Source organism: Crocodylus siamensis, chromosome 9 (genome assembly GCF_052110815.1).
Source record: "Crocodylus siamensis isolate JL-2025a chromosome 9, ASM5211081v1, whole genome shotgun sequence".
Classification (NCBI taxonomy): Eukaryota; Metazoa; Chordata; order Crocodylia; family Crocodylidae; genus Crocodylus; species Crocodylus siamensis.
Window position 1 is genome coordinate 40,154,444 of NC_143403.1, and position 20,038 is coordinate 40,174,481.

At 52.0% G+C, this 20,038-nt stretch overlaps 1 protein-coding gene across 2 annotated transcripts; it reads right to left on the reverse strand.

Moving 5' to 3' along the window:
* Window positions 1–226: 226 nt before the first annotated feature.
* LOC149857396 (chymotrypsinogen 2-like) lies at window positions 227–12,848 on the reverse strand. 2 transcript variants are annotated; one of them, XM_090063452.1, is made up of 7 exons: window positions 12,744–12,848; window positions 4,254–4,357; window positions 3,580–3,659; window positions 3,117–3,195; window positions 2,439–2,619; window positions 1,894–2,027; window positions 227–656 (listed from the first exon to the last, which is right to left on the reverse strand). In XM_090063452.1, the coding sequence occupies exons 1-7, from the start codon at window positions 12,793–12,795 to the stop codon at window positions 495–497; spliced, it is 792 nt and encodes a 263-aa protein (XP_089919578.1). In that variant the 5' UTR covers window positions 12,796–12,848; the 3' UTR covers window positions 227–494. The 2 variants fall into 2 exon arrangements, with proteins under 2 accessions (XP_089919578.1, XP_089919579.1); XM_090063453.1 differs by lacking the exon at window positions 12,744–12,848 and adding an exon at window positions 7,548–10,949.
* Window positions 12,849–20,038: the final 7,190 nt, after the last annotated feature.

Below are 20,038 nucleotides of genomic sequence, written 5' to 3' on the forward strand. Positions count from 1 at the left end.
GGGTGTGGCTGTGGCACTGGTTTGCATTAGCTAGGTTGTGATAGTGCTCACCCTGGTGCTACACTAGGCCACTGCCGTCACAGAGTCACAGAAGTTTAGGCCTGGATGGGACCTTGTGAGATTGTCGGGTCCAGTCCCCCTGCTCGGGCCAGGAAAGACTGCTGGTGTCAAATAACCCCAGCAAGGTGTGCATCCCATCTCCTTTTGAACTCTCAAGGTACCTGGTGCCAGCCTCCATGAGCTCGTACCTTCTGGGAAAGACAGCCACCCTTTGGGGACCCCCAAGGATTTGGGGAATGTGTTATGAAGCTCCCCCAGCTCTTGGTGCATAGGCAGGATGCCACAGGGGGTCTGTGCTTCTGCCTGAATCCTGCCCCCTACAGATCAGCACTGTCCTAAAGCAAGAGCACAGAGCAGCTGAGGCCAGGCTCTGAGGTGTCCTTTATTGACTGTTCACATGGGAGCCACTGCCAACATTAATTGCACTGCCAACATTAATTGGCTGCTATGATCTCATTGATCCAGGGCCTGAGCTTGGAGACACGGGTGTAAACACCGGGGCTGGAGGGGGAGCAGGTGTTGCTTCCCCAAGAGACGATCCCCACCAGGGTCCAGATGCCATCCTTCTGGCACACCAGGGGGCCACCAGAGTCACCCTGCAAGAGAAACAGCAGCAGGAGGTTGGGGTGGGGGAGCCTTCAATCCTGTGAAACAAATCATCGAGGATCTGCCCACCACCCCTCGCTCTTCAACAGAAAAAAGCTTCAGGGAGTGCGTATGTGCTTTCACAGATGGATCAGTATATCCAAGAGAGTGAGTGCAGGGACCACAGGCAGGGATGAGGAGGGGTGGATGGAGAGGAGCATGGCTACTGTGCAGTGAGACTAGTGCAGTAGTGGATGCAGGCATGGGATTATAGAAAGGTAGGACTGGAAGGGACCTCATCAGGGCATCTAATCCAGTCTCCTGCTTGGGGCAGGATTGTCCTGGCCTAAACCTCCTGGCCAAACTGTCTGTCCAAGCTGCTTTGAAAATGTCCAAGAACAGAGAGTTCACAACTCCTCTAGGTAGCCTTTCCGAATGCTTGACCACCCTCACAGTCGGAAAATTCTTCCTAATCTCCAACCTAAATTTCCACTGTTGCACTTTGAAGCCAGTGCTCTTAGTCCTGTCCCATGTAGTCACAGAGCAAAGGCTATTTCCATCCTCTTTATAATTTCCCTGCAGGTGTTTGAAACTGCTATCAATCTTGTCTTCTTCAGGCTAAATAACCCTACTTCTTCTAGCCTCTCCTCATAAGTCATGCTTCACAGGCCCCTAGCCATTTTTGTCACTCTGCTAGACTCATTCCAATCTGTCCACATCTCTTCTGAAGTCTGGACACAGCACTCCAGGTGAGGCCTCATTGGTGCTGAAAAGAGTGGAAGACTCACTTCTCCTGATTTACAAGTGACACTCCTATTAATATAATCCAGTGTTGGCTTTTTTCAGCAAAAGCACGCTGTTGGCTCCTATTCAGTCTTTATCTGCAGTACTGCAGCTCAGGCAATATATATTTGTGGGTCCAGTTATTTAATCCCAAGTGCCGAAATGTAATGAATTTCATCTGACTGATTGCAGATCACTTCTCCAGTCTTTCCAGGTCATTCTGGATTCTAGCCCTACCCCCCAGAGTGTCTGCAACTCCACCCATCTTGGTGTCACCTGCAAATCTGCTTAGTTTGCACTCAGTCCTGTCATCCAAATGACTAGATGGAGTGATGGAGACAGTGGAAGGAAGAGCTGGAGCAAGGAAATGGCTAGAAGGTGAGCATCCTCAGGGTACTGGGGCTTCCTGGGCAGATGGAGAGCCTGGAAGTAAGGTAAAGGAAGGCTGGGTGGAGGGATGGGTACCATGCAGGAGGAGGCTCCCTTGGCACCTGCGCAGACCATGCAATCCTTGATCCTGTAGCTCCAGTATGACTTGCACTGTACATTAGTCAGGAGTGGAAGGGCCACCTGCTGCAGCTTGTCAGGGGTCTTCTGAGCTGCAAAACATGGCAAGGAACAAGGAAAGCATTCAGTAGAACAGTGCACAGTGCACAGGCCCCCAGGTCCTTGGGCATGCATTCCTGGTACTTTCTAGCCCAGCAGACCCAGAACAGGACAGAGCTACCTTGGAGCCTCAGGTCCTCACAGTCTGCACAGGGGGAAAAACAGGCTGGGGCTCCAACAGGAGGGACTGTGGCATACACAGGACTCGGGGTGCCAGTTTTGGTCCCCTTAGTTGGTCCACTGTGTTCCCAAAGAATGAGTGGAGGTGGAGGAGTTGAGAAGAGGGGCAAGAGCTGAGTTAGCGGGGGCAGCTGGCTGGAAGTATCACCCGGCTGGGCCCCGAATGCTCTCAGGTGGTGAGGGTTGTAAGCAGCAGGAGCAGCGTGCATGCTCAGAGACCTCACCATTGGGGTTGGTCAGGCCCCACCCTGTGGTGACACAGGTTATGCCTCCAGAGAAGTATTCGGTGGCTTCAGGCAGGCACACAGGAGACACACGGGCCGTCATTTTGGCTGGAGTGGCCAGTTTCAGCAGAGTGATGTCATCTCTGAGTGTGAGCATGTTGAAATTGTGGTTCTTGAAAACCTGTCAGAGAAACAGAGCAACACTCTGAGACCTGGTGGTATCCAGGAAACCCCACACCGATCAGGGACCACTGCACAGGACCCTCACAGACCAGGTCATACCCCAACAGACCCACAGAGACCAGGGATGACGTCTCCAGGACCCACAGAGACTAATTCCACCAGCACAGGACTCAAGCGGAGGACATGGCTCCCCCAGCAGGAGCCCAGGGTGACCAGGTCCTCTCACAGCAAGACCCATGGAGGCCAGTTCTACCACCACTGAGAGCCCAGGGAGACCATGTCCTTTGCCCCACGGGAACCACAGTGCTCTTACTGTGCACTCACTACACATTCAGATGGGGTGTGATGGGCATGCAAAGCTCTGTGCATGTGGCAAAGTGGGTATGTCCCAGGCTCCCCTCAGTGACAGAGGATGATGCTCTAGCCTGGCCCCATGGAGAGCGGTGGGATCCTGGGCAGCCTCGGGGTGGGCACAGCACAGAGCCAGCCACCTACCTGGGCAATTTTCAGGACTTGTACATCCTCTCCTAGAAAGCCCAGGTCAAATGCACCCAGCACCACACGGTCAGTTGTCCTGCAGAGGGGGAAGCACAGGGAAGTCACACTCAGGAGACACGAAGTGCACCTTTCCTCCTACTGCCCTGAGCTTTTCATAGAGGCTCTGCAGAGTGGTTCTTAGCCAGTCACACTCTGGCATGGCTACTGGGAAGCCTCTATGCAAGGATAGAGGCAGGGCATTGATGGAGCAGCAGGCATCAACCACAGATGGATCTTGTGAAGCAGCCCCTGTGGCAGGAACCTGGTGCCCTGCTGCACCTCATCCACCCCAGCGCAGTTCCCTGAGAAGATCCAGACTTTCATGCAGTTTCAATCCAACCAAATTATCTCCAGTCCTCCCTGTCTCGTTCTATGTCCCCAATGACTCCACTGTGCAGGAGGGCAAAAGCAGGGCACCTACTTGACCCCACAGTGGGCTGCAGTCACCACCCAGTCTTCACTGATCAGGGAGCCGCCACAGAAATGGAACCCAGTATTATCCTGTGATGGGGAGAGGAGACAATGAACAACCTCGGCCGTGGGGTAGGCACGCGCCAGGGACACCCCTTCCTCTGGATCCAATCCTGCCAGCCTGGCTCCTACAGAGATGCTTTTCCAGTCTTTTTCCCCATTGCAAAGACCCACACTGTCCCAAAAGCCCTGCAAGTGAGCACAGACATTGAGTCACGGGGTCTGAGCCAGCATCCTCTGAGCTCAGCAAAAGTCTTTTCCCCAGTTTCACATAGCTGTGAGCACAGTAGTTCACCTGATGGGAACAAGCTTACAGCCAGCTTTGCCCATAGGGCTCCACTGCTGGGCAGCCCCTCTGGCACAAGTTGGGGCACTCTACCCAAAGATCCCAGAAGGAGGCCTCCTCTTCCAGAAAGTACCTGAGCTCCACTGGCTACCTTGGCACAGGAAGACCCAGTAACCTGCACTTAGCTGGGAACCTGCAGCTGCCAGCTCTGAGTGGGTGGGACCACCTGCATGGAGCACCACACCCTGCCCTCTGCTCAGCTGCGCCCTGCTCCTTCAAAGTTGGGCCCCTCCTGGGTTTGTGTCCCATCTGGGCACAAGGGGCTGTTGGGCTCTCACCTGCAGGGAGACTTGCCAGGGCCAGGAACCAGGAATCGCCTCCTCACCATTCACAATCCGGGCATAGCCACTGATGATTGGCTGAATGGCAGGGGTGCCGCAGCCTGGAGAGACAGCAAGGGTGTTCATAGATTCATAGAGTGTAATGCTGGAAGGGACCTTGGAAGATCATTTTGGGTCTGCCCCCCTGCACCAAGCAGGAAAGATAACTGGGGGTCAGGTGACCCCAGCAAGGTGACTGTCCAGTCTCCTCTTGAAGATTTCCAGGATAGGTGATTGTACCACCCATGGGCAGCTGGTGCCTCCCAAGTCTGGGGAGGCACCAGATTGCCGACTGGGGGGGTGAGTCCCCCGGAGGCCGATCGCTGAGCCCAGAACCACCAGCAGTGAAACAGGCAAAACCAGAAGTGCACTTCCATCGGCACCTCCGGTTTTGTGACTGGCGCTTCCAGGGGGTGCACGGCCAATCTCAGGGGGTGCACCTGCACCTGCTATGCATTGCCAATGGCACCACCTCTGGAGGGAGCTTATTCCATGCTCTGGACATCCTGACTGTGAAGAAGTTTTGCCTAATGTTGAGCCTGAATTGATCTTCCAGGAATTTGTGGCCATTACCCCTGGTTTTCCCCTTGGATGCCCTGGTGAACTGAGCCCTTGATGTACTCCCCTAGTGTAGTGGGAAGCTGCTACCAGGTCCTCTCTCAGCCTTCTTTTCCTCAGGCTGAAGAGTCCCAGGTACCTCAGCTTTTCCTCGTACGGCTTGCTGGGTAAGACTCTGATCATACGTGTGGCTCTTCTTTGGATTCTCTCAAACTTGTCCGCGTCCATGTTAAAGTGCGGTGCCCAGAACTGGATGCAGTGCTCCAGCTGCAGTCTCACCAGTACTGAGTAGAGTGGAAGAATCACCTCCTTGGTTTTGCTGGAGATGCAACGATTGATGCCTGCCAGAGTATTAGTTGCCCTACTGGCTACAGCATCGCACTGCCGGCTCATGTTCATACTGTGCTCTATTACTACCCACAGGTCCTTTTCATTCATGTTGCTGGTCAGTTTGGTGCTGCCAAGTCTGAAGGTGTCTTATGGGTTGCTTGTCCTCAGGTGCAGCACTTTACATTTCTCAATGCTGAACTTCATCTGATTCTGATCCGCCCAACTTGCTACCCTGTCTAGGTCTGCCTGTATCTATAGCCTACCTTCAAGCATGACCACACTTCCCTGTAACTTGGTGCTGTCCGTGAACTTGGCCAGTGAGCTCTTCACCCCCACATCCAAATCGTTAATTAAGATGTTGAAAAGTACTGAACTGAGCACCAGCCCCTGCAGGGCACCACTGCCCACTTCTCACCAGATCTGTTCACTACGACTCTCTGGGTCTTATCCTGCAGCCAGGTTCTCACCCACCTGACTGTCTTGGAGTTAAGCCTACAATCCTCCAATATTCACATGAGGACATCATGGGATACTAGATCAAAGGCCTTTTGGAAGTAAAGGTATACAATATCAACCTGCTCTCTCATGTCCAGGTGGCGAGTTACCTGGTCATAAAAGGAGATAAGGTTGGTAAGGCAAGACCTGCCTGCAATGAAGCCATGCTGGCTGTCACTCAGAATCTTACCTTCTGCAAACTTATCACAGATAGACTTCTTGATGAACCTTCCTAGGATTTTCCCTAGGATGAAAGTTAGACTGATTGACCTATAGTTACTTGGGTCCTCCCTCCTGCCCTTCTTGTGGATGGGCACAACATTGCCACGAGCTGTGGAGGAGTTTTGCCAGGTGTTCTGCAATGACATCAGCCGGCTACTTCAGCCCTCTCAGATAAAGATCATCAGATCCTGCTGACTTGTATATGTCTAATTTTTTTAATTGGTCATACCCCAATTCTACAACAATAGTAGGAAGACGATTATTGCTACCATGCTCATACTCTACTTCATCTGGCATGGTTTTCCCCTTGGTCCGGTGAAAGACTGAGATGAAGCAGTCATTCAGGGATTCGGCTTTCTCCTGGTAACCAGCTCTCCTGAGTTGTTGAGCAATGGCCCCACAGTCCCATTTGTTTTCCTCCTATTCCCTATGTACCTAAAGAAGAACTTCTTGTTGTCCTTGATTCCCATTGCTAATCTAAGTTAGATTGCCACTTTAGCCTGTCTTATCTGTTCCCTGAAAATGTGGGCCATCGTGCAACAGTCTTCCTTGGGGCCCACCCCGAGCCTCTTCTTTCTTAAGAGGACCATGATTTCCGTGTTTAGCCAAAAGTGTTTCCCAGCTCTTCTGTTACCTTTTCTCCACATGGGAATGGGCTTCCTTTGTGCTTCAAAGATCATGGCCTTAAGGAACAATCACTCTTCATGCATACCTTTCGCCTTCCATCCCTGGTCCCACAACACTTGCTGTACTAGTGACCTAAGCTTGTTGAAATTTGCGTTTTTAAGTCCAAGACTTCAATCCTGCTATCCGATTTGTTTGCCTTGCAATGGACAGTGATCACAACGGTTTCATAATCGCTGTCGCCCAGACTTCCTTCTATATTTAAGTCGGTCACCAGATCATTTCCTTTGGCCAGGACCAAGTATAGCAGAGCATCACTTCTGGTTGGCCCACGCACCTCCTGAGTCAGGAAGAGCTCCTTGACACAGGTCAGGAAGGATCACAACTGATCCAACGTGGCCGAGCGTCCCTCCCGGGAGATGTCTGGATAACTAAAATTGCCCAAGACAACCATGTTACATGTGCAGCCACAGTCAATTCTCGAGCGAACTCCAGACTGAGTTTCTCCCCCTGGTTTGGTGGTCTGTAGTATACACCTACAGTTAGGTCTCTCTCAGTGTGCCCCCACTCACCCTGCAACTTGAACCAGAGAGCTTCAAGCTGTCCATTTCTGGAGCCTATGTCGGCCTCCAAGGAGATGTACTCCTCTTTCACATTGAGAGCAACGCTTCCATCTTTCTTCTCCACCTGGTCCCCTCTATGCAGGGTGTGGCCCTCTATAGCAACACTCCAGTTGTGTGAGGAGTCCCACCAGGTCTCCGTAATCCCTGCTAGATCATAGAGTTATCCAGGCCCCTTGGGGTTCATCACAGGGAATGACTGTGCAGAGGCCCAGGGGCTCCGAGTGCATTCTAGCTGTGGCTGGGCAGTGACGGGGCTGGTGTCCCACTATTTGGAGCACTGACCTCCTGGGTCAGCCACCCTTCCTGAAACCCCTTTCAGGAGGCCCCAGCCCCATGTCTCTCTTTCTCCCACATCCAGGTCTAGGTGACTTACAGCACTTGCCCTCAGCATCAAGATTACCTGCCCAGGCGGTGCTGATGAAGGCCAGACAGGGCAGGATCCAAAGGAAAGCCATTCTGCTTCTCGTGTGGGTAACAGAAAGCGCTCCATGGATCTTGTCCCATTATATACCAGACCAAGGCAGCTCTGAGTGAGGAGGTGCTTGGGAAAGGAACAGGCACCAATTTGCTGCTCTCCTATCTGGAGACCTTGGGAGATAATGGGGCAGCTGTGTCGCACCAGGCCTGGGGAAGCCATGGGCAGAGAATCAGGGGCAGGCTGGCAGGATACTGGGCTGCATCAGGTTATGGGATATCAGCAGCTGCTCTGTGGGAGATCAGAAAGCTGGGGAACTTCCCATGAGCAAGAACTGATGGGCTGAGGCCTGAAGAGCAGGGCCATCAGGGAGACACTCTTGAATCTTGCCTTTATCTTGAGTGAGCAGCTCTTCTCATCCCAGCCCTTTGGTGTCCTGCCAACCTCTCTAGGGAGGAGACTGCATCTCCTCACACCCCCTAGTTTGGTTTGTCATCTGCCTGCCCTTCCTTCAAATAATAGTCTCACCAGTAGACTACAGTCCATGCACCTCAGCATATTCTTTGGTATCCTTGGGGAATTAACTCATGGTCATTGGGGGGATACAGCTGAACCTAAGGACTAAGCTCCTCAATCAGAGCAGACACAGAACCCGGCATGGCATGGTAACACATACTGCCCAGAGAGATATAGCCTACCACCTGCACAGACAGAAGCTGACATAGCTTCGTTGCTTGTGTTCCCATTAGTCGGATGGGAAGTGCTTTCTCTTTGCATAGTGCAGTAGTTGCTGTTGGTGAGATGAGCTGTGCTATGCCCCTCAGATTTTCTGTGGCAGGGTTAGGGGCAAGGTGCATGGGGGGATGGTGTGGCAGCACAGTTACACCCCTTTTAGGCAGGGCCATGGATCAGCTCTCGGTGCAGGGTCTGGGGTGGAGGGGAGTGAGCACTGCCGCATCTCCTTTTGCTCCATTGTTGGATCCGCTCTGGGGTAGGGGAACCAGGATTTCTTCACAGAGGAGGATAGGAAGTGCAGGGAGCATCAAGAGAGGACCGAGCTGGTCTTTGGTATGAGGAGTGAAGAGCCAGTGACCTGGCATGCTGGCATTAGCCCAGGAGTATAAATGGCCTGTACTGCCCCCTGGGCAGCAGTGGTGTGTGGGGCAGGGGCAGTAGTTGGAGGTTGGCTGCTGCTGGGGGACATGGCATGATGTGTGTGCTGAGTGGCCAAAAGAACCCACTGATTTTTGGCAGCAAAAAAAATATCATCTGCAACACCCTGGCTGCTGCTCCTGCACCATGCACCACTGCCCTGCTCTGCCTTCCTTGCTGCTGGAGCTGGAGCTGATGAAGGGAAGGTACCCTTAGGCAGTGCCTAGGACTCATGCCCACCCATTCTTATGCCACTTCATTTCCCCCTAGAAAACCAGGCCCATACCTGACTTTGGTGTCTTCGTCTGACTTTGGTTGGCTGTGTGAGCACCTGCCCATCTTTCCAAACCAAACATACTGCCTGGCAGGGCTGGTCATCTCTGTGGTCATTGCAAGTCTCCTCTTAAATAGCTGGGCAGGCTGCAAATCAAGCCTGGGTGAACAGCTCAAGGTGTGGTATGTTCTATTTACTTGCAAAGGCAACCCCTCATTTTTCCATGCACAGAAGGAATCAAACCGACTAGAGGCAGCTCCCCTGCCTGGAGTGCACAGGTCCCGTGAGCTAGTCCCCTGCAGGGCCCCCACTCCAGGCCTTTCCTCCACAGCATGCTACCAACTTTTTCAAGCTGTCCTCGGGCTTCTAGTCTGTCTCCAGGGTTTAGGATTGTAGGGTCATAGGAAAGAAGGACTGGAAGGGAACTCACAGGTCATTTAGCCCAGACCCCTGCTCAAGGCAGTGTCACCCCTGAAGTCAGCTTCCTGGCCAAGCGCTTGTCTAACCTGTGCCTGAAAACTTCCAAGCATGGAGATTCCACAACTTTTCCAGGCAGCCTGTTCCAATGTTTGACCACCCTCACATAAAGTTCCTCCTAATCTTCAACCTAAATCTTCCCTGCTGCAGCTTAAGGCCATTGCTCCTAGGCCTTGTCCCCTATCACAGAGATTTTTTTTTAATTTAAATTTTTCATGTTCCAAGCCAAATCAGCCAAAACAAATTCCAAACCCAAGAGTCAGTCCAGAACCATAAGTGGCCCTACTACCGGCAAACGTCCTCCACCCCCATATGGGGCTTCAGATGTTTCCAAAACTTTTGGTGGGCATCCTACTTGCACGCCCATGCCTGGAGGCTTGTGGTTCGAATGCCCTTGAGTTTTGCTTGCCCTTAGCCGTAAGGCTCTTGGAGCAAGCAAGGGAGGAGGCTGAGAATTTTTTTTTTTTTTTTTGTAAAAATATGTGTGTGTGTGTATATGTATGTGTGTGTGTGTGTGTGTGTGTATATCTATCTATATCTATATCAGGTTATATATAGCTACACTCCTAGTATCACACCACAAAAAAAAAAAGTTTCACCCATTACAAAAACTGCACTTGCGCACCCGTACAAAGGCCTGCTGGCCACCTGAACCCTTTACAATATCCACATCCCATGCAACACACCTAAAATAAGCAAATCCTGGTTCCTTGGACCAGGCAACACTTTCCTTCCATCCCTGCCCCACTTGCGGGGTCACATACTCAGTTCACCTGTCGTCTATGTTGTTGTCACTCCAGCTCCTGCTGGAAGACCTGCTGCTGCTGTTGCTGTCCTCAGTTCCTCTTGTCTCTTCCTCTTCCTCTCTGTCACCGCCCAATTCTCCACTCAGGGGACGTTGGATGATCCTGTGCCACATGTCTCTGTGCCAGGTGGCTTTGGCTGCGTCTTCTCCGTCCTCCATTACCGATTTCTGGTAGTAGGTCTGGAGTTCGCCCAGAGCCATTTTCATACAGCCTACTACCCCTACGTCCGTGTGCCTGCACAGCAGGAGGTTCGTGGCCTTCCACAGTGCGCTCCTGACCCAGGATGCAAACTGGTCGAAACAGGGCAACGGGTTCACCTGGTGTTTGGCGAGGTGTCCGTACAGCGCCGCTTCTCTGGTTAACCAGCTCATGCCAGTCACCGCTTCGCAGAGCTGCTTCAGCCTTGTCCATACCTCTTTGGCTCACGTGCAGAGCCAGAGGACGTAGTTGATTGTCTCAGTGGCTCTGTGGCAGTTGGGCCACGGGCAGCTGGGTCTCCCCAACTGCCCCTCTCTATGTCTCTGGGCCCTCGCTGGCAGGGCTCGGTGGGCTGTGAGCCAGTTCAGGTCCTTGTGATCTTTGTGCAGGTCCTTGTGATCAAGGCACTCCCACACAGCCTGGCATGCATTGCCCAGGAGCAGGTCCACGGGCGACATGGTGTCCCTCAGCCTCACTGTCTCACTGGATTTTCTTGTGGTTGCTCATGGTCGCAGGGCTTGTGCTCTGCAGGCCGTACAAACTGCGGCACTGGTTCAGGCTCTCATAGAGTCACGGTGAGCCCATGAGCCACGGTCTGTGGTTGGTTGGGGTGAACACCCACCAGTGTCTCAGGATGTGCCCTGCAAAGTATCTCACCAGGCAAATGGCTTCTGCGTCTGTCACCAGCTTGCAGATCAGGCCCGTATACTTGGCCCACAGGAACAGGAGGATGTCTGGCATGCCCATGCCCCCAGATACCTTGTCCTTTACAAGGTCTTCTGGGCGGCCTTTTCCCATCTGGAGCCCCAGAAGAAGACGCACATGGCCCTCTGGATCCTGTGGGTGACATGCTCAGAAGTGGGGAAGACCAGTGCGATGTACAGAAGCACTGGTAACAACACCGCCTTCACAAACACGGCGTGCCCCCCCCCAGTGCAAAGGGCACGCATGTGCCACAGCCCCTGTCTCTGCTTACCTTTGCCTCTGTCTTCTTCCACACTGTCCTGCCACTCAGCTCAGGGTCGAAATCTATCCTGAGGATCCTGACGCTCTCGCAGGGAACAGAGACCCCCAGGGACTCCAGGTCCCCGAGCTCGCCCACGGCAAGGCAGGTGCTCACGTTGAGCTTGGCCCCTGCCACTGCCTCATATACCTGAGTGTGCACCAGGCCTCTCTCTGCCAACCACTTGTTCTAGGACAGGCTGTTCAAATCATCCATGTAAGCCAGGACCTTGGCCTCTCAGTTGCTGCGGCCCAGGATGTGGACTCCACGGACCCTTGAGCCCTGCAGCGGGTGCTGGGCCAGGGGCTTGATGGCACAGATGAACAAGATCAGGGAGAGCGGGGAGGAGGCTAAGAAGTGTCCATTTCCATCCTTTTTGTAATCAGTCACCTTTCAGGTATTTGAAGACTGTTATCAAATCCCCCTTCAGTGTTTTCTTCTCCAGACTAAATAAACCCAGCTCTTTCAGCCTTTTCTCATAAATGTTGCTTCCCAAGCCCTAAATCATTTTTGTTCCTCCGTGCTGGACTGCTTCCAGACTGTCCACATCCCTCTTGAAGTGTGGAGTCCAAAACTGCACGCTGTACTCCAGGTGAGGCCTCGACAATAGTGCAAGAATCACTTCCTTTGATTTGCTCCTCTTTGCTGACTTGAATCTTCTGCATCACTTCCTAGATAGTCTTACACAGCCATAGCAACCACAGTTCCCTCAGCTCTCAAGGGCTCTTTTTATACATTAATGTTAGCACACAGGAATGTTCCTGATTCCTTTGACATTGAATCCCAGGGGCAGGTGAAACCAGGGTGAATTTGCAGCTGTTAGTTTCATATGGTGCTGAGAAAAGTGCCTGTTTATTAGGTCTGTGTGAAGCAGCTAGTATTCGCTTCAGATTCGGCCGATTCAGGGGACAGTGATTTGATGCGGTGATTTGAATCACTGTCCCGATTCAATTCAGCTGAATCTGACTCAGAGATTTGGCTGCTGAATCTCCAAATCTTTGAATCAGCCAGGCCAGGCCCATCCGCCACCCCTCTCCCAACCCGGCAGTGGCTGCCCCAGCTCCTGGCACTCATTAAAAAAAAAAGCACGAACTCAGCGGGTGCTGCTGGGCAAGGGACGATTTCCACTGCCCCCAACTGCCCCACGCTGCATAGGGGGCTCTGCATGAGCCCCCCTTGTCCCTCTTGCTCTCCCAGCCCCCCCATGCGTGCCCTGCCTGGGCCAGCTCCAGCCCTTGAAGGAAAAAAAAAGGAAACTGCCCCAGACTCACCACTCCTGCCGGCAGGGGGTGATCCTTGTTGCCCCCCGCTGCCCCCCGCCATGTGGGGGGCTCTGCATGAGCTCCTGAAGCCCTGAGGCCGCAACCCCCAGCGGTGAGTCCTGGGGCTTTTCTTGGGTTTTTTTTTTCTTAAAGGGCCGGAGCTGGCCTGGGTGGGGCACCCATGAGGGGAGGCTGGGGGAGTTGGGGGGGGATCAGTGGACTCATGCAGAGCACCCCATGAAGCACGGGGAAGTGGGGATTGCCTCCTCCCACCCAGCAGCACCCAGTGTGCAGTGGGGCTTTTTTTTTAAGTACAGAGCTGGGGTGGGTGTGGGCAGCCATGGGGGGGCTGAGGGAGTGGGTGGGGGTCAGAGGGCCTGGCAGGGGTCCCCCCATGGTCCCCTCCCTCAGCCCCCTCCCCCTCCCAGTACTTACTAGCTGGGAGCTGGGGACTGCCCAAATCATCAAAGCTGCCCAAATCTTTTCTGAAGATTCGGAGAGGTTTGAATCAATTTGGACCTTTAAATTGGTCCCCTGATTCAATTCGGATTCAAAGATTCAGCCACTGAATCAGGCCAAATCTCCTCTGAATTGAATCACCACCCAAAGCTTCACACTGCCCTACTGTTTATCCAATGAGATGGGAATCTCAGGCTTCAGGGAGGTTTACAGAGCTTGTGATTGAGACATCCTGAGGGTGCTCAAGAAATACCAGGGATGGCGGAGGAAGAGAAAGGGGTAGGGAGGGGCAAACAGAATTCAGTGATACCCTCAAGCAAATTCCTGTCCTAAAAGACTTTGAAATCCAAAGTTTAATAATATCTAAACAGTGTGGAATGCATCTCCGATCTTCTTTTTCCTTAAGGATGCGATTTATTTTTGCTACCCATCTGTGTACTTTTTCTTTTCCTCTCTCTCTTGAGATTTATTCTGTCTTCACAATATTTGATACTTCTCTCTACAGCATGGATCAGTTTAGGGCCATGCAGTCTCAGGGGCTGAGTTGGGTGTGCTGAAAGCACAAGAAATACTCATGTGACATAGCAGAACTCATGTGGGAACCTGCAAATCAACCACACCCACCAGGTAAGGGGTGCCTCAAGCTCAGCTCCTGCTTCCACCAGAGCAAATGCCTCATGATCCAAAGGAAGATGAGTACCACCAACAATTCATCAGGCCAAATGTGCAGGTCTGCATGGAGGAGGAACTGCTCTGATTCCATATGATTGATTTGTAAGCACAGAACTTCATCATTGTCACTAATTCAGTGTTTCAGACCGCCAGGCTCTACAGTCTCTCTGTGAGCACCCCTTGAAGCTAGCCCAGGCAGAGTTTCTGGTGCAGGTAAAGCCCTCTGCCTCCTTTGACTCTGAGACCAGGCCTTTAGGTCATGGCCACCTTTGTCTCCATGGCCTACCGGTGAGTTCCGGATGGCTCAGCTCTAAATGTGGACTTTACCCCTTTAAGAAAGGGAGTGCAAACAGAAGTGAAATACAGCAGACAGGCAGCCTTTCTAAAGCATGGTAACTTATTGCTCAGCTGTTATAGACCAGGCAGCTTCCTTGGATTAAAAAGGCAAGTCAAACCTAAGCAGAGTGCATGTCAGCAAGATGGACAGGTCTAAGCAGCCATGTCTTTGGAGGCTTATGCTGTCTGAGATTGTGGAGTTCCTGCTGTGGCCCTTTTTCTAGGCAGTTTGTCTCTGCTGAGTTTCCTTGTTCTCTGTCCTGGGTGCCAACCCTTGTGAGTTACTCACTAGTTACTGGAGCTTCATTATATTGTCTCAGCTGTTCCTTCTGTCACATTATATTGTCTCAGCTGTTCCTTCTGTCAATGAATCACCCTGTTCTGTCCTTTATAGTCCACTTCTAACCAGGCCAGGCAGCAAGGTATAGACTTCCACTTCCCCCATGCTCAGGTGCAAGCTAGCTCACACAACCCGGAGTATGACAGCAGGTACAAAGATGGGGAACTTAGGTGCACAACAAAATCATGAACAACTCTGCCTGCTCCGCAGTCACCTTGTTACCTAAGTGTGCCTCCCACTGAAGATCCAGACCAGTCCTTAAACTGGTGACTGCCTTCAGCAGTGAGTTCCAAAGGTTGATTTTAAACTGTGTGATGAATGACCCATGTACCTCTTTGTTGGTACCACAGATCTATAGTTAGAATATTATTATGATTAAAGGCACTAACAGTTGCCAGCAGGGGAGTCTTTGATCAAAAGAGTATCAAATCCTATTGATTCCAATGGAGCCCAATACCCTTGTTCAGGCTCAATGGATGTAGCACCCAAGCCCGTTTACATGTGCTGATTTAAGATGTATTAGCCATTTTTAAGGCATGTTAAGGGCACTGGTCTACACATGCACACTCTTACCGTACCTTAAAAATGGCAATTTTATGCTATTCATACCTAAATTTGATACCCGTGTAGATGCACACCTAAATTGCCTTAATGCTCATTAGTTTAGGCGCACATAAAAGCATGTATTGATGTGCCCTTTATGTAACACTTGTGAGAATACTGCCCGAAGCTCCAGGCCACACAGGAGATCAGAGCTATGCCTTGTAGCTGGAAGGATTGCCTAGTCACCATTGCAGGAGCTAGCATATTATGTTATGGCCAGTGTGTGTTAAATCAAACAGCCTGGAGAAGTTGCAATGAAAACAGGAGTGAGAGGAAGCAGACATACAACGCTTCCAGAGCTCACTGGAATGGCAAGTTCAGGGATTTGTGAGCAACGAGCTTCCAGCTATTGCTTGTTTCCAGGGGAGCAGGATGTCAAATGCCTTCTTGTAAGCAAACAAATTTACACCAAAGAATAACCCTGGTTTACATCCTCCCTTTCCTTTCATAAGGAGAAATGCTGTACAGCCTGAATATTGGCTAACTGCCTGGGATAAAGACAGCAACTAACATAAAGCTGTCAGCACCAGGGGGAGAAGGGAGGAGGGCTCCATTTTTGCCATCCCCACAATAATTCTGATCACCACAATCAAATCCCATCTAACCCAACTCCTCTGAAGGCTAAACAACCCCGACTTTGCCAGCCTTATATCAAGCACAACCTACTTTTCCAAGCATCTTTGTCACATCTTCTCTGCCCATTTTCTAATCTCTGCTGTGTCTGAAAGTCGGTTGATGAAAGCAGCGTACAGCGCCTTTCCCAAGGCACCAGCTGTAGTCAGTAGGAGAACTCTGAGTTAGGAATGGGACTGGTGTCTTAAGTCTCAAGCTACCCCATATCTGCAAGGCCATGTGTCTCTGTGCCCCACAACCCCCTCCAAGATGTCTTAGCTGATTTCCTGGATAACCCGCTCTATTCAGTTCAAGCCTTAGGACATCTGTAGGTACCCTGCCTGAGGATGTCACATGCTGCTGCACCAGTGTTGAGGTGCTGTGTTACCTCTCTGGGCATGAGAAGTTCAGTGCAGGCAGGTAGTCATGCCTGCGAAGCACAAGTGTGAGCACTTCTCAACCCCACATCCTGAGAAACAAAGGAGTCTGCTGCAAATGCCTCCTTGATAACACTGGGAAGCAGCAGCTGGGTTTGACTGCAGCTTGGAGGCAGGGGGATAAGAATTTATTTTTGGTCCTCTGGGAAGTCCTTTTTTGTCCCTTGTGAGCCAGTGGCCATGGAAACGGGAAGGGGCTGAGGTGAGAAAGTTGTCAGCTGTGCCATTTAGCAAGGAGTAGCTCTCACGGTGGTCTTCACACTGGCATGAAAAACATGAGGCCTCTCCCTCCAAACATCTACATCCTGGCATCAGGGGTGGGCCTAAAACAGTGTCATGGGACATGGAGATAAAGGTCTGAGCCAAATGAAAGTTCAAGCTACCCAGGGCTGGGATATGTCCAGGCTCACATTTCCCCTCCTCATTGCTGTACAGAGTGGGAGGTGCTCCCCAGTGAGTCCTTGGGGCTGATCTCTGACCCTTTGGTTCTCATTGCTGTGGTCATGGGAACACATGGCCTGAAGGAACATAATTGCAAGGGATCCTATGAAAGAGTGAGGGGAGATGGGATGGGGTCTATTGCCCCTCACTGTGGAGTGGGTTGATGCTTAGGGCAGCCAGTGTGCTGCAGTGAGAAACCGGTTGTCTCCATTGTTAGTTGCTCAGAGGTGAGTGTGTGATACAGCCATTCCCAGCAACAGGGCAGGGCATCTGGAGGGTCCCTGCCAGTCAGAGGGTCCCATTTGGTCATTGCTGGGGAGAGACCCAGGCCTGGCAGTGGGCTGAGTATGGAAACTGGGAGCAGAGGAGAGATCTGAATAGATTTTTGCAATTAAAATTGTAAGCATGCGCCACTTAGGATCCACCTGCCAGGGCTAGGAGTGGTGACACTGGCCTGCCCTCATCTGCCCAGGGTGAAGCTGGAGGAGAGGCAGCAGTTTGGGAGCTCCATGGGAAGAGTTTTTACCCTTAGGGCAAAACTGCGCAGGATGCAGTGGGGAAATGCCATAGAAGATGAAGGTCTGAATGAATCCTTTCACCTTTGCTTGTCTTCTGTGCTGTTGCCATTCATTAATAATTCTGTGACTGACCAAGGCACTTTGGCCCAGACTATGTCAGAGGGCAAACTCTCTTTTTAATGCACTGAGGGAAGTGGAGTTGGAGTAAGTCAGTGGTCTTCCTCACTCAGAGGCTTAAATATGAGCCAGCACTCTGGTGTGGCACAAAGGAGACTCTGCCAATCACCTTCTTCATGGAGAAGTCCTGCCTTACCCATGTGCTTTATGCAGGAATAGGCCTGCCAACCTTCAGGTGGTGCTTGAAGTCCTGCTTGGTTTTTTACAGTTTTCCTGCATAAGATTCTCACTGGATTTTCAGTAGGGAAAAGTATATGTCCCTTCCTGTCCCATACTCTTAGGTAATGTTGCTGGTGCTGTTAAGATCCACCAGAGGCTGATAGATTGAGCCTTCTGACTTTTAGATGAGCCGTGGCAGGTTGTTCTTTGTAGTGGAAGGTCCTGGGGTATTTCATAGACATTTGGGCTGGAAGGGACCTTGGAAGATCCTCAAGTCCAGCCCTCTGCCCCATGGGGCAGGAAGTCAGCTGGGGTCATAGGATCCCAGCAAGAAAAACATCCAGGTTTCTCTTTAAGGTGTTCGAAGTAGGTGCTTGAACCACCTCCGGCGGCAGGCTATTCCAGACCTTGGGGGCTCAGACAGTAAATGTTACACCTCAGTCATTATCCTGACAATGTAACACCAGTTTGTTTCAGAGGACAATGCTAGAAATGCCAATACCAAAACAGTATTCCCGGATACAGAGATTTTTTCCATCCCTCTTGTCGCGTAGAAGATAATTGCAAGGGACATGCCCTGAAACATGGCAGTTTAATCAATCCAAGCTTTTCTAAGCTATAAAATATAATTTTCTTGTCAGTCATAATTATATAATCTCTTCATTAATCCTACTAAACTTTGGCCAGTACCTTCCATTTTGTGGCATCAGCTTATTTCTATTAGTTTAGAAAGAAGGAGATCATTCTTCAAAAGCTGAGGAAGCCCAAGCGTTAAGTACTGTATCTATGAACACAGTAGCTTTCCAAACAGTTGCTAACCAGACTTTAATCACCACCCCCGGGCATGGGTATTCTCCTCATTATGCAAAAGGAAGCTGATTCACAGCGTGGCCATCACTTAGCTCTCCTGGCTCCAGAGCCCAGCTGTAAGCACTAGATTATGCATCTTTTTCTATGGTTCCTGCTCCATCTCTGCCATTGGCTATGTGCACTAAGGCCAGGGGTGGGCAAAATATGGCTTGTGGCCTAGATCCAGCCATGGAAGGACTTTGTCTGGCCCCCAGTGGGTCCCTTGGTCCCACCTGGCCCAGGCGCTGTCTAGCCCATGGTGAGTCCTGCTGTCCCCAAGTGTGCAGCAGGGCTGGGGCAGCTTCATGGCTGGACTCCATTTTTAGGCAGCCCAGGTAGCAGAGGCTCCTTTCAGCTTTGGCTGCCACTTGGCCCCAGCCTCATGGAGACTGGCAGGGACCCGTGCGCACAGCACTGGCCTCAGCTTTGCCCTGCTGCACACCCACTCTGCATGCACCCTGGCTGGAGTGGACCAGCTCCAGACCAGCCAGGACCTATGAGCACAGCCCACCATGAGCAGCAACAGTAACCAGGCAGAAGCTGCTGCCGGGTGGGAGGGAAGTGGCCATCTCCCCCCCATTGCTGCTGGGTCCTTCTTGCTGTGACTGCCCAGAGCTTGTGCCTGGGCTGCCCTGAGGCTCCTCTTTGCTGCCACTGCACCCCTGCTGGGTGGCTGGCCCAAAGGTGGCACTGGTGGCAGTGATGACAGCAGCGAAGAGTAGCTGCAGGGCAGCCCGGGCTCAGGTTCTGGGCAGCTGCAGCAAGGAGGACCTAGCAGCGGTGAGAGGGAGGTGGCCACTTTCCCCTCATGCCCAGCAGCAGCTTCTGCTTAGCTACTGTCACTGCCACCACTGCTCATCATGGGTGGATGGTCCAGAGCAGGCATGGGGTGGGCCAAGGGTAGGGCTGAATGCATAGGTCCTGGCCAGTCTGGAGCTGGTCCGTTCTGGCGAGGGTGAGTCTGGAGGGAGTGCGGGGTGAGCTGAGTCGGGTCAGGGCTGGGGTTGTGTGTTCAGCTGCTGGTAGCAGTGGTAGGGAGGAGCTGCAGGGTGCACAGGTTCTGGGCTGTTGCATGGGGAGTGTGCTGACCAGCTTGCGACAGTCCTCCAACACTGCCTATGTGGCCCATGGGCACAAATAATTGCCCACCCCTGCCTTAGGCGACCTACTTCTCCAACATGGGCCTCAATTTCCCCCCTTTAAATAGCATGACTAGTTCTTTCCACCAGGCAGGGCGGCTATGCAAAGCCATGTTAATGACTGCTTGTGACATCCAGTGGGGCCTCTGGACGTCAAGTGCTATGTAGAGGGAAGGATAGATTTGGATGTCAGGAGCTGTGGCCAGGTGCAATATTCTGTTCTGTTCTGTTCTCTTCCCTGCCACCAGCTGGCACAGAGCAGCAGCAGGAGACTGCTGCACAGTCCTGGACAGCCTGCTGGGAATGATGGAAGCTGCTCAGCCAGTGTGAGGGTAATATTTGCCAGATCTGTCATGCAGTGTCACACATCCTTAGGGCAACCACAGTGCAGCTTTTAGGAGAAGGCAACCGTGCCTTCATCTGCAGTACAGAGCAGCTTTCCCTGCCCCAGTGCCAGCCCCAACCCCACGGACCTCCCTCTTCGCACCTCCTTTCTCAAGAGAACAGCATTGCTCATCTGCCTTGTTCCAGAGCATCTCTTTCTCAGTTCACTTTTCCACTC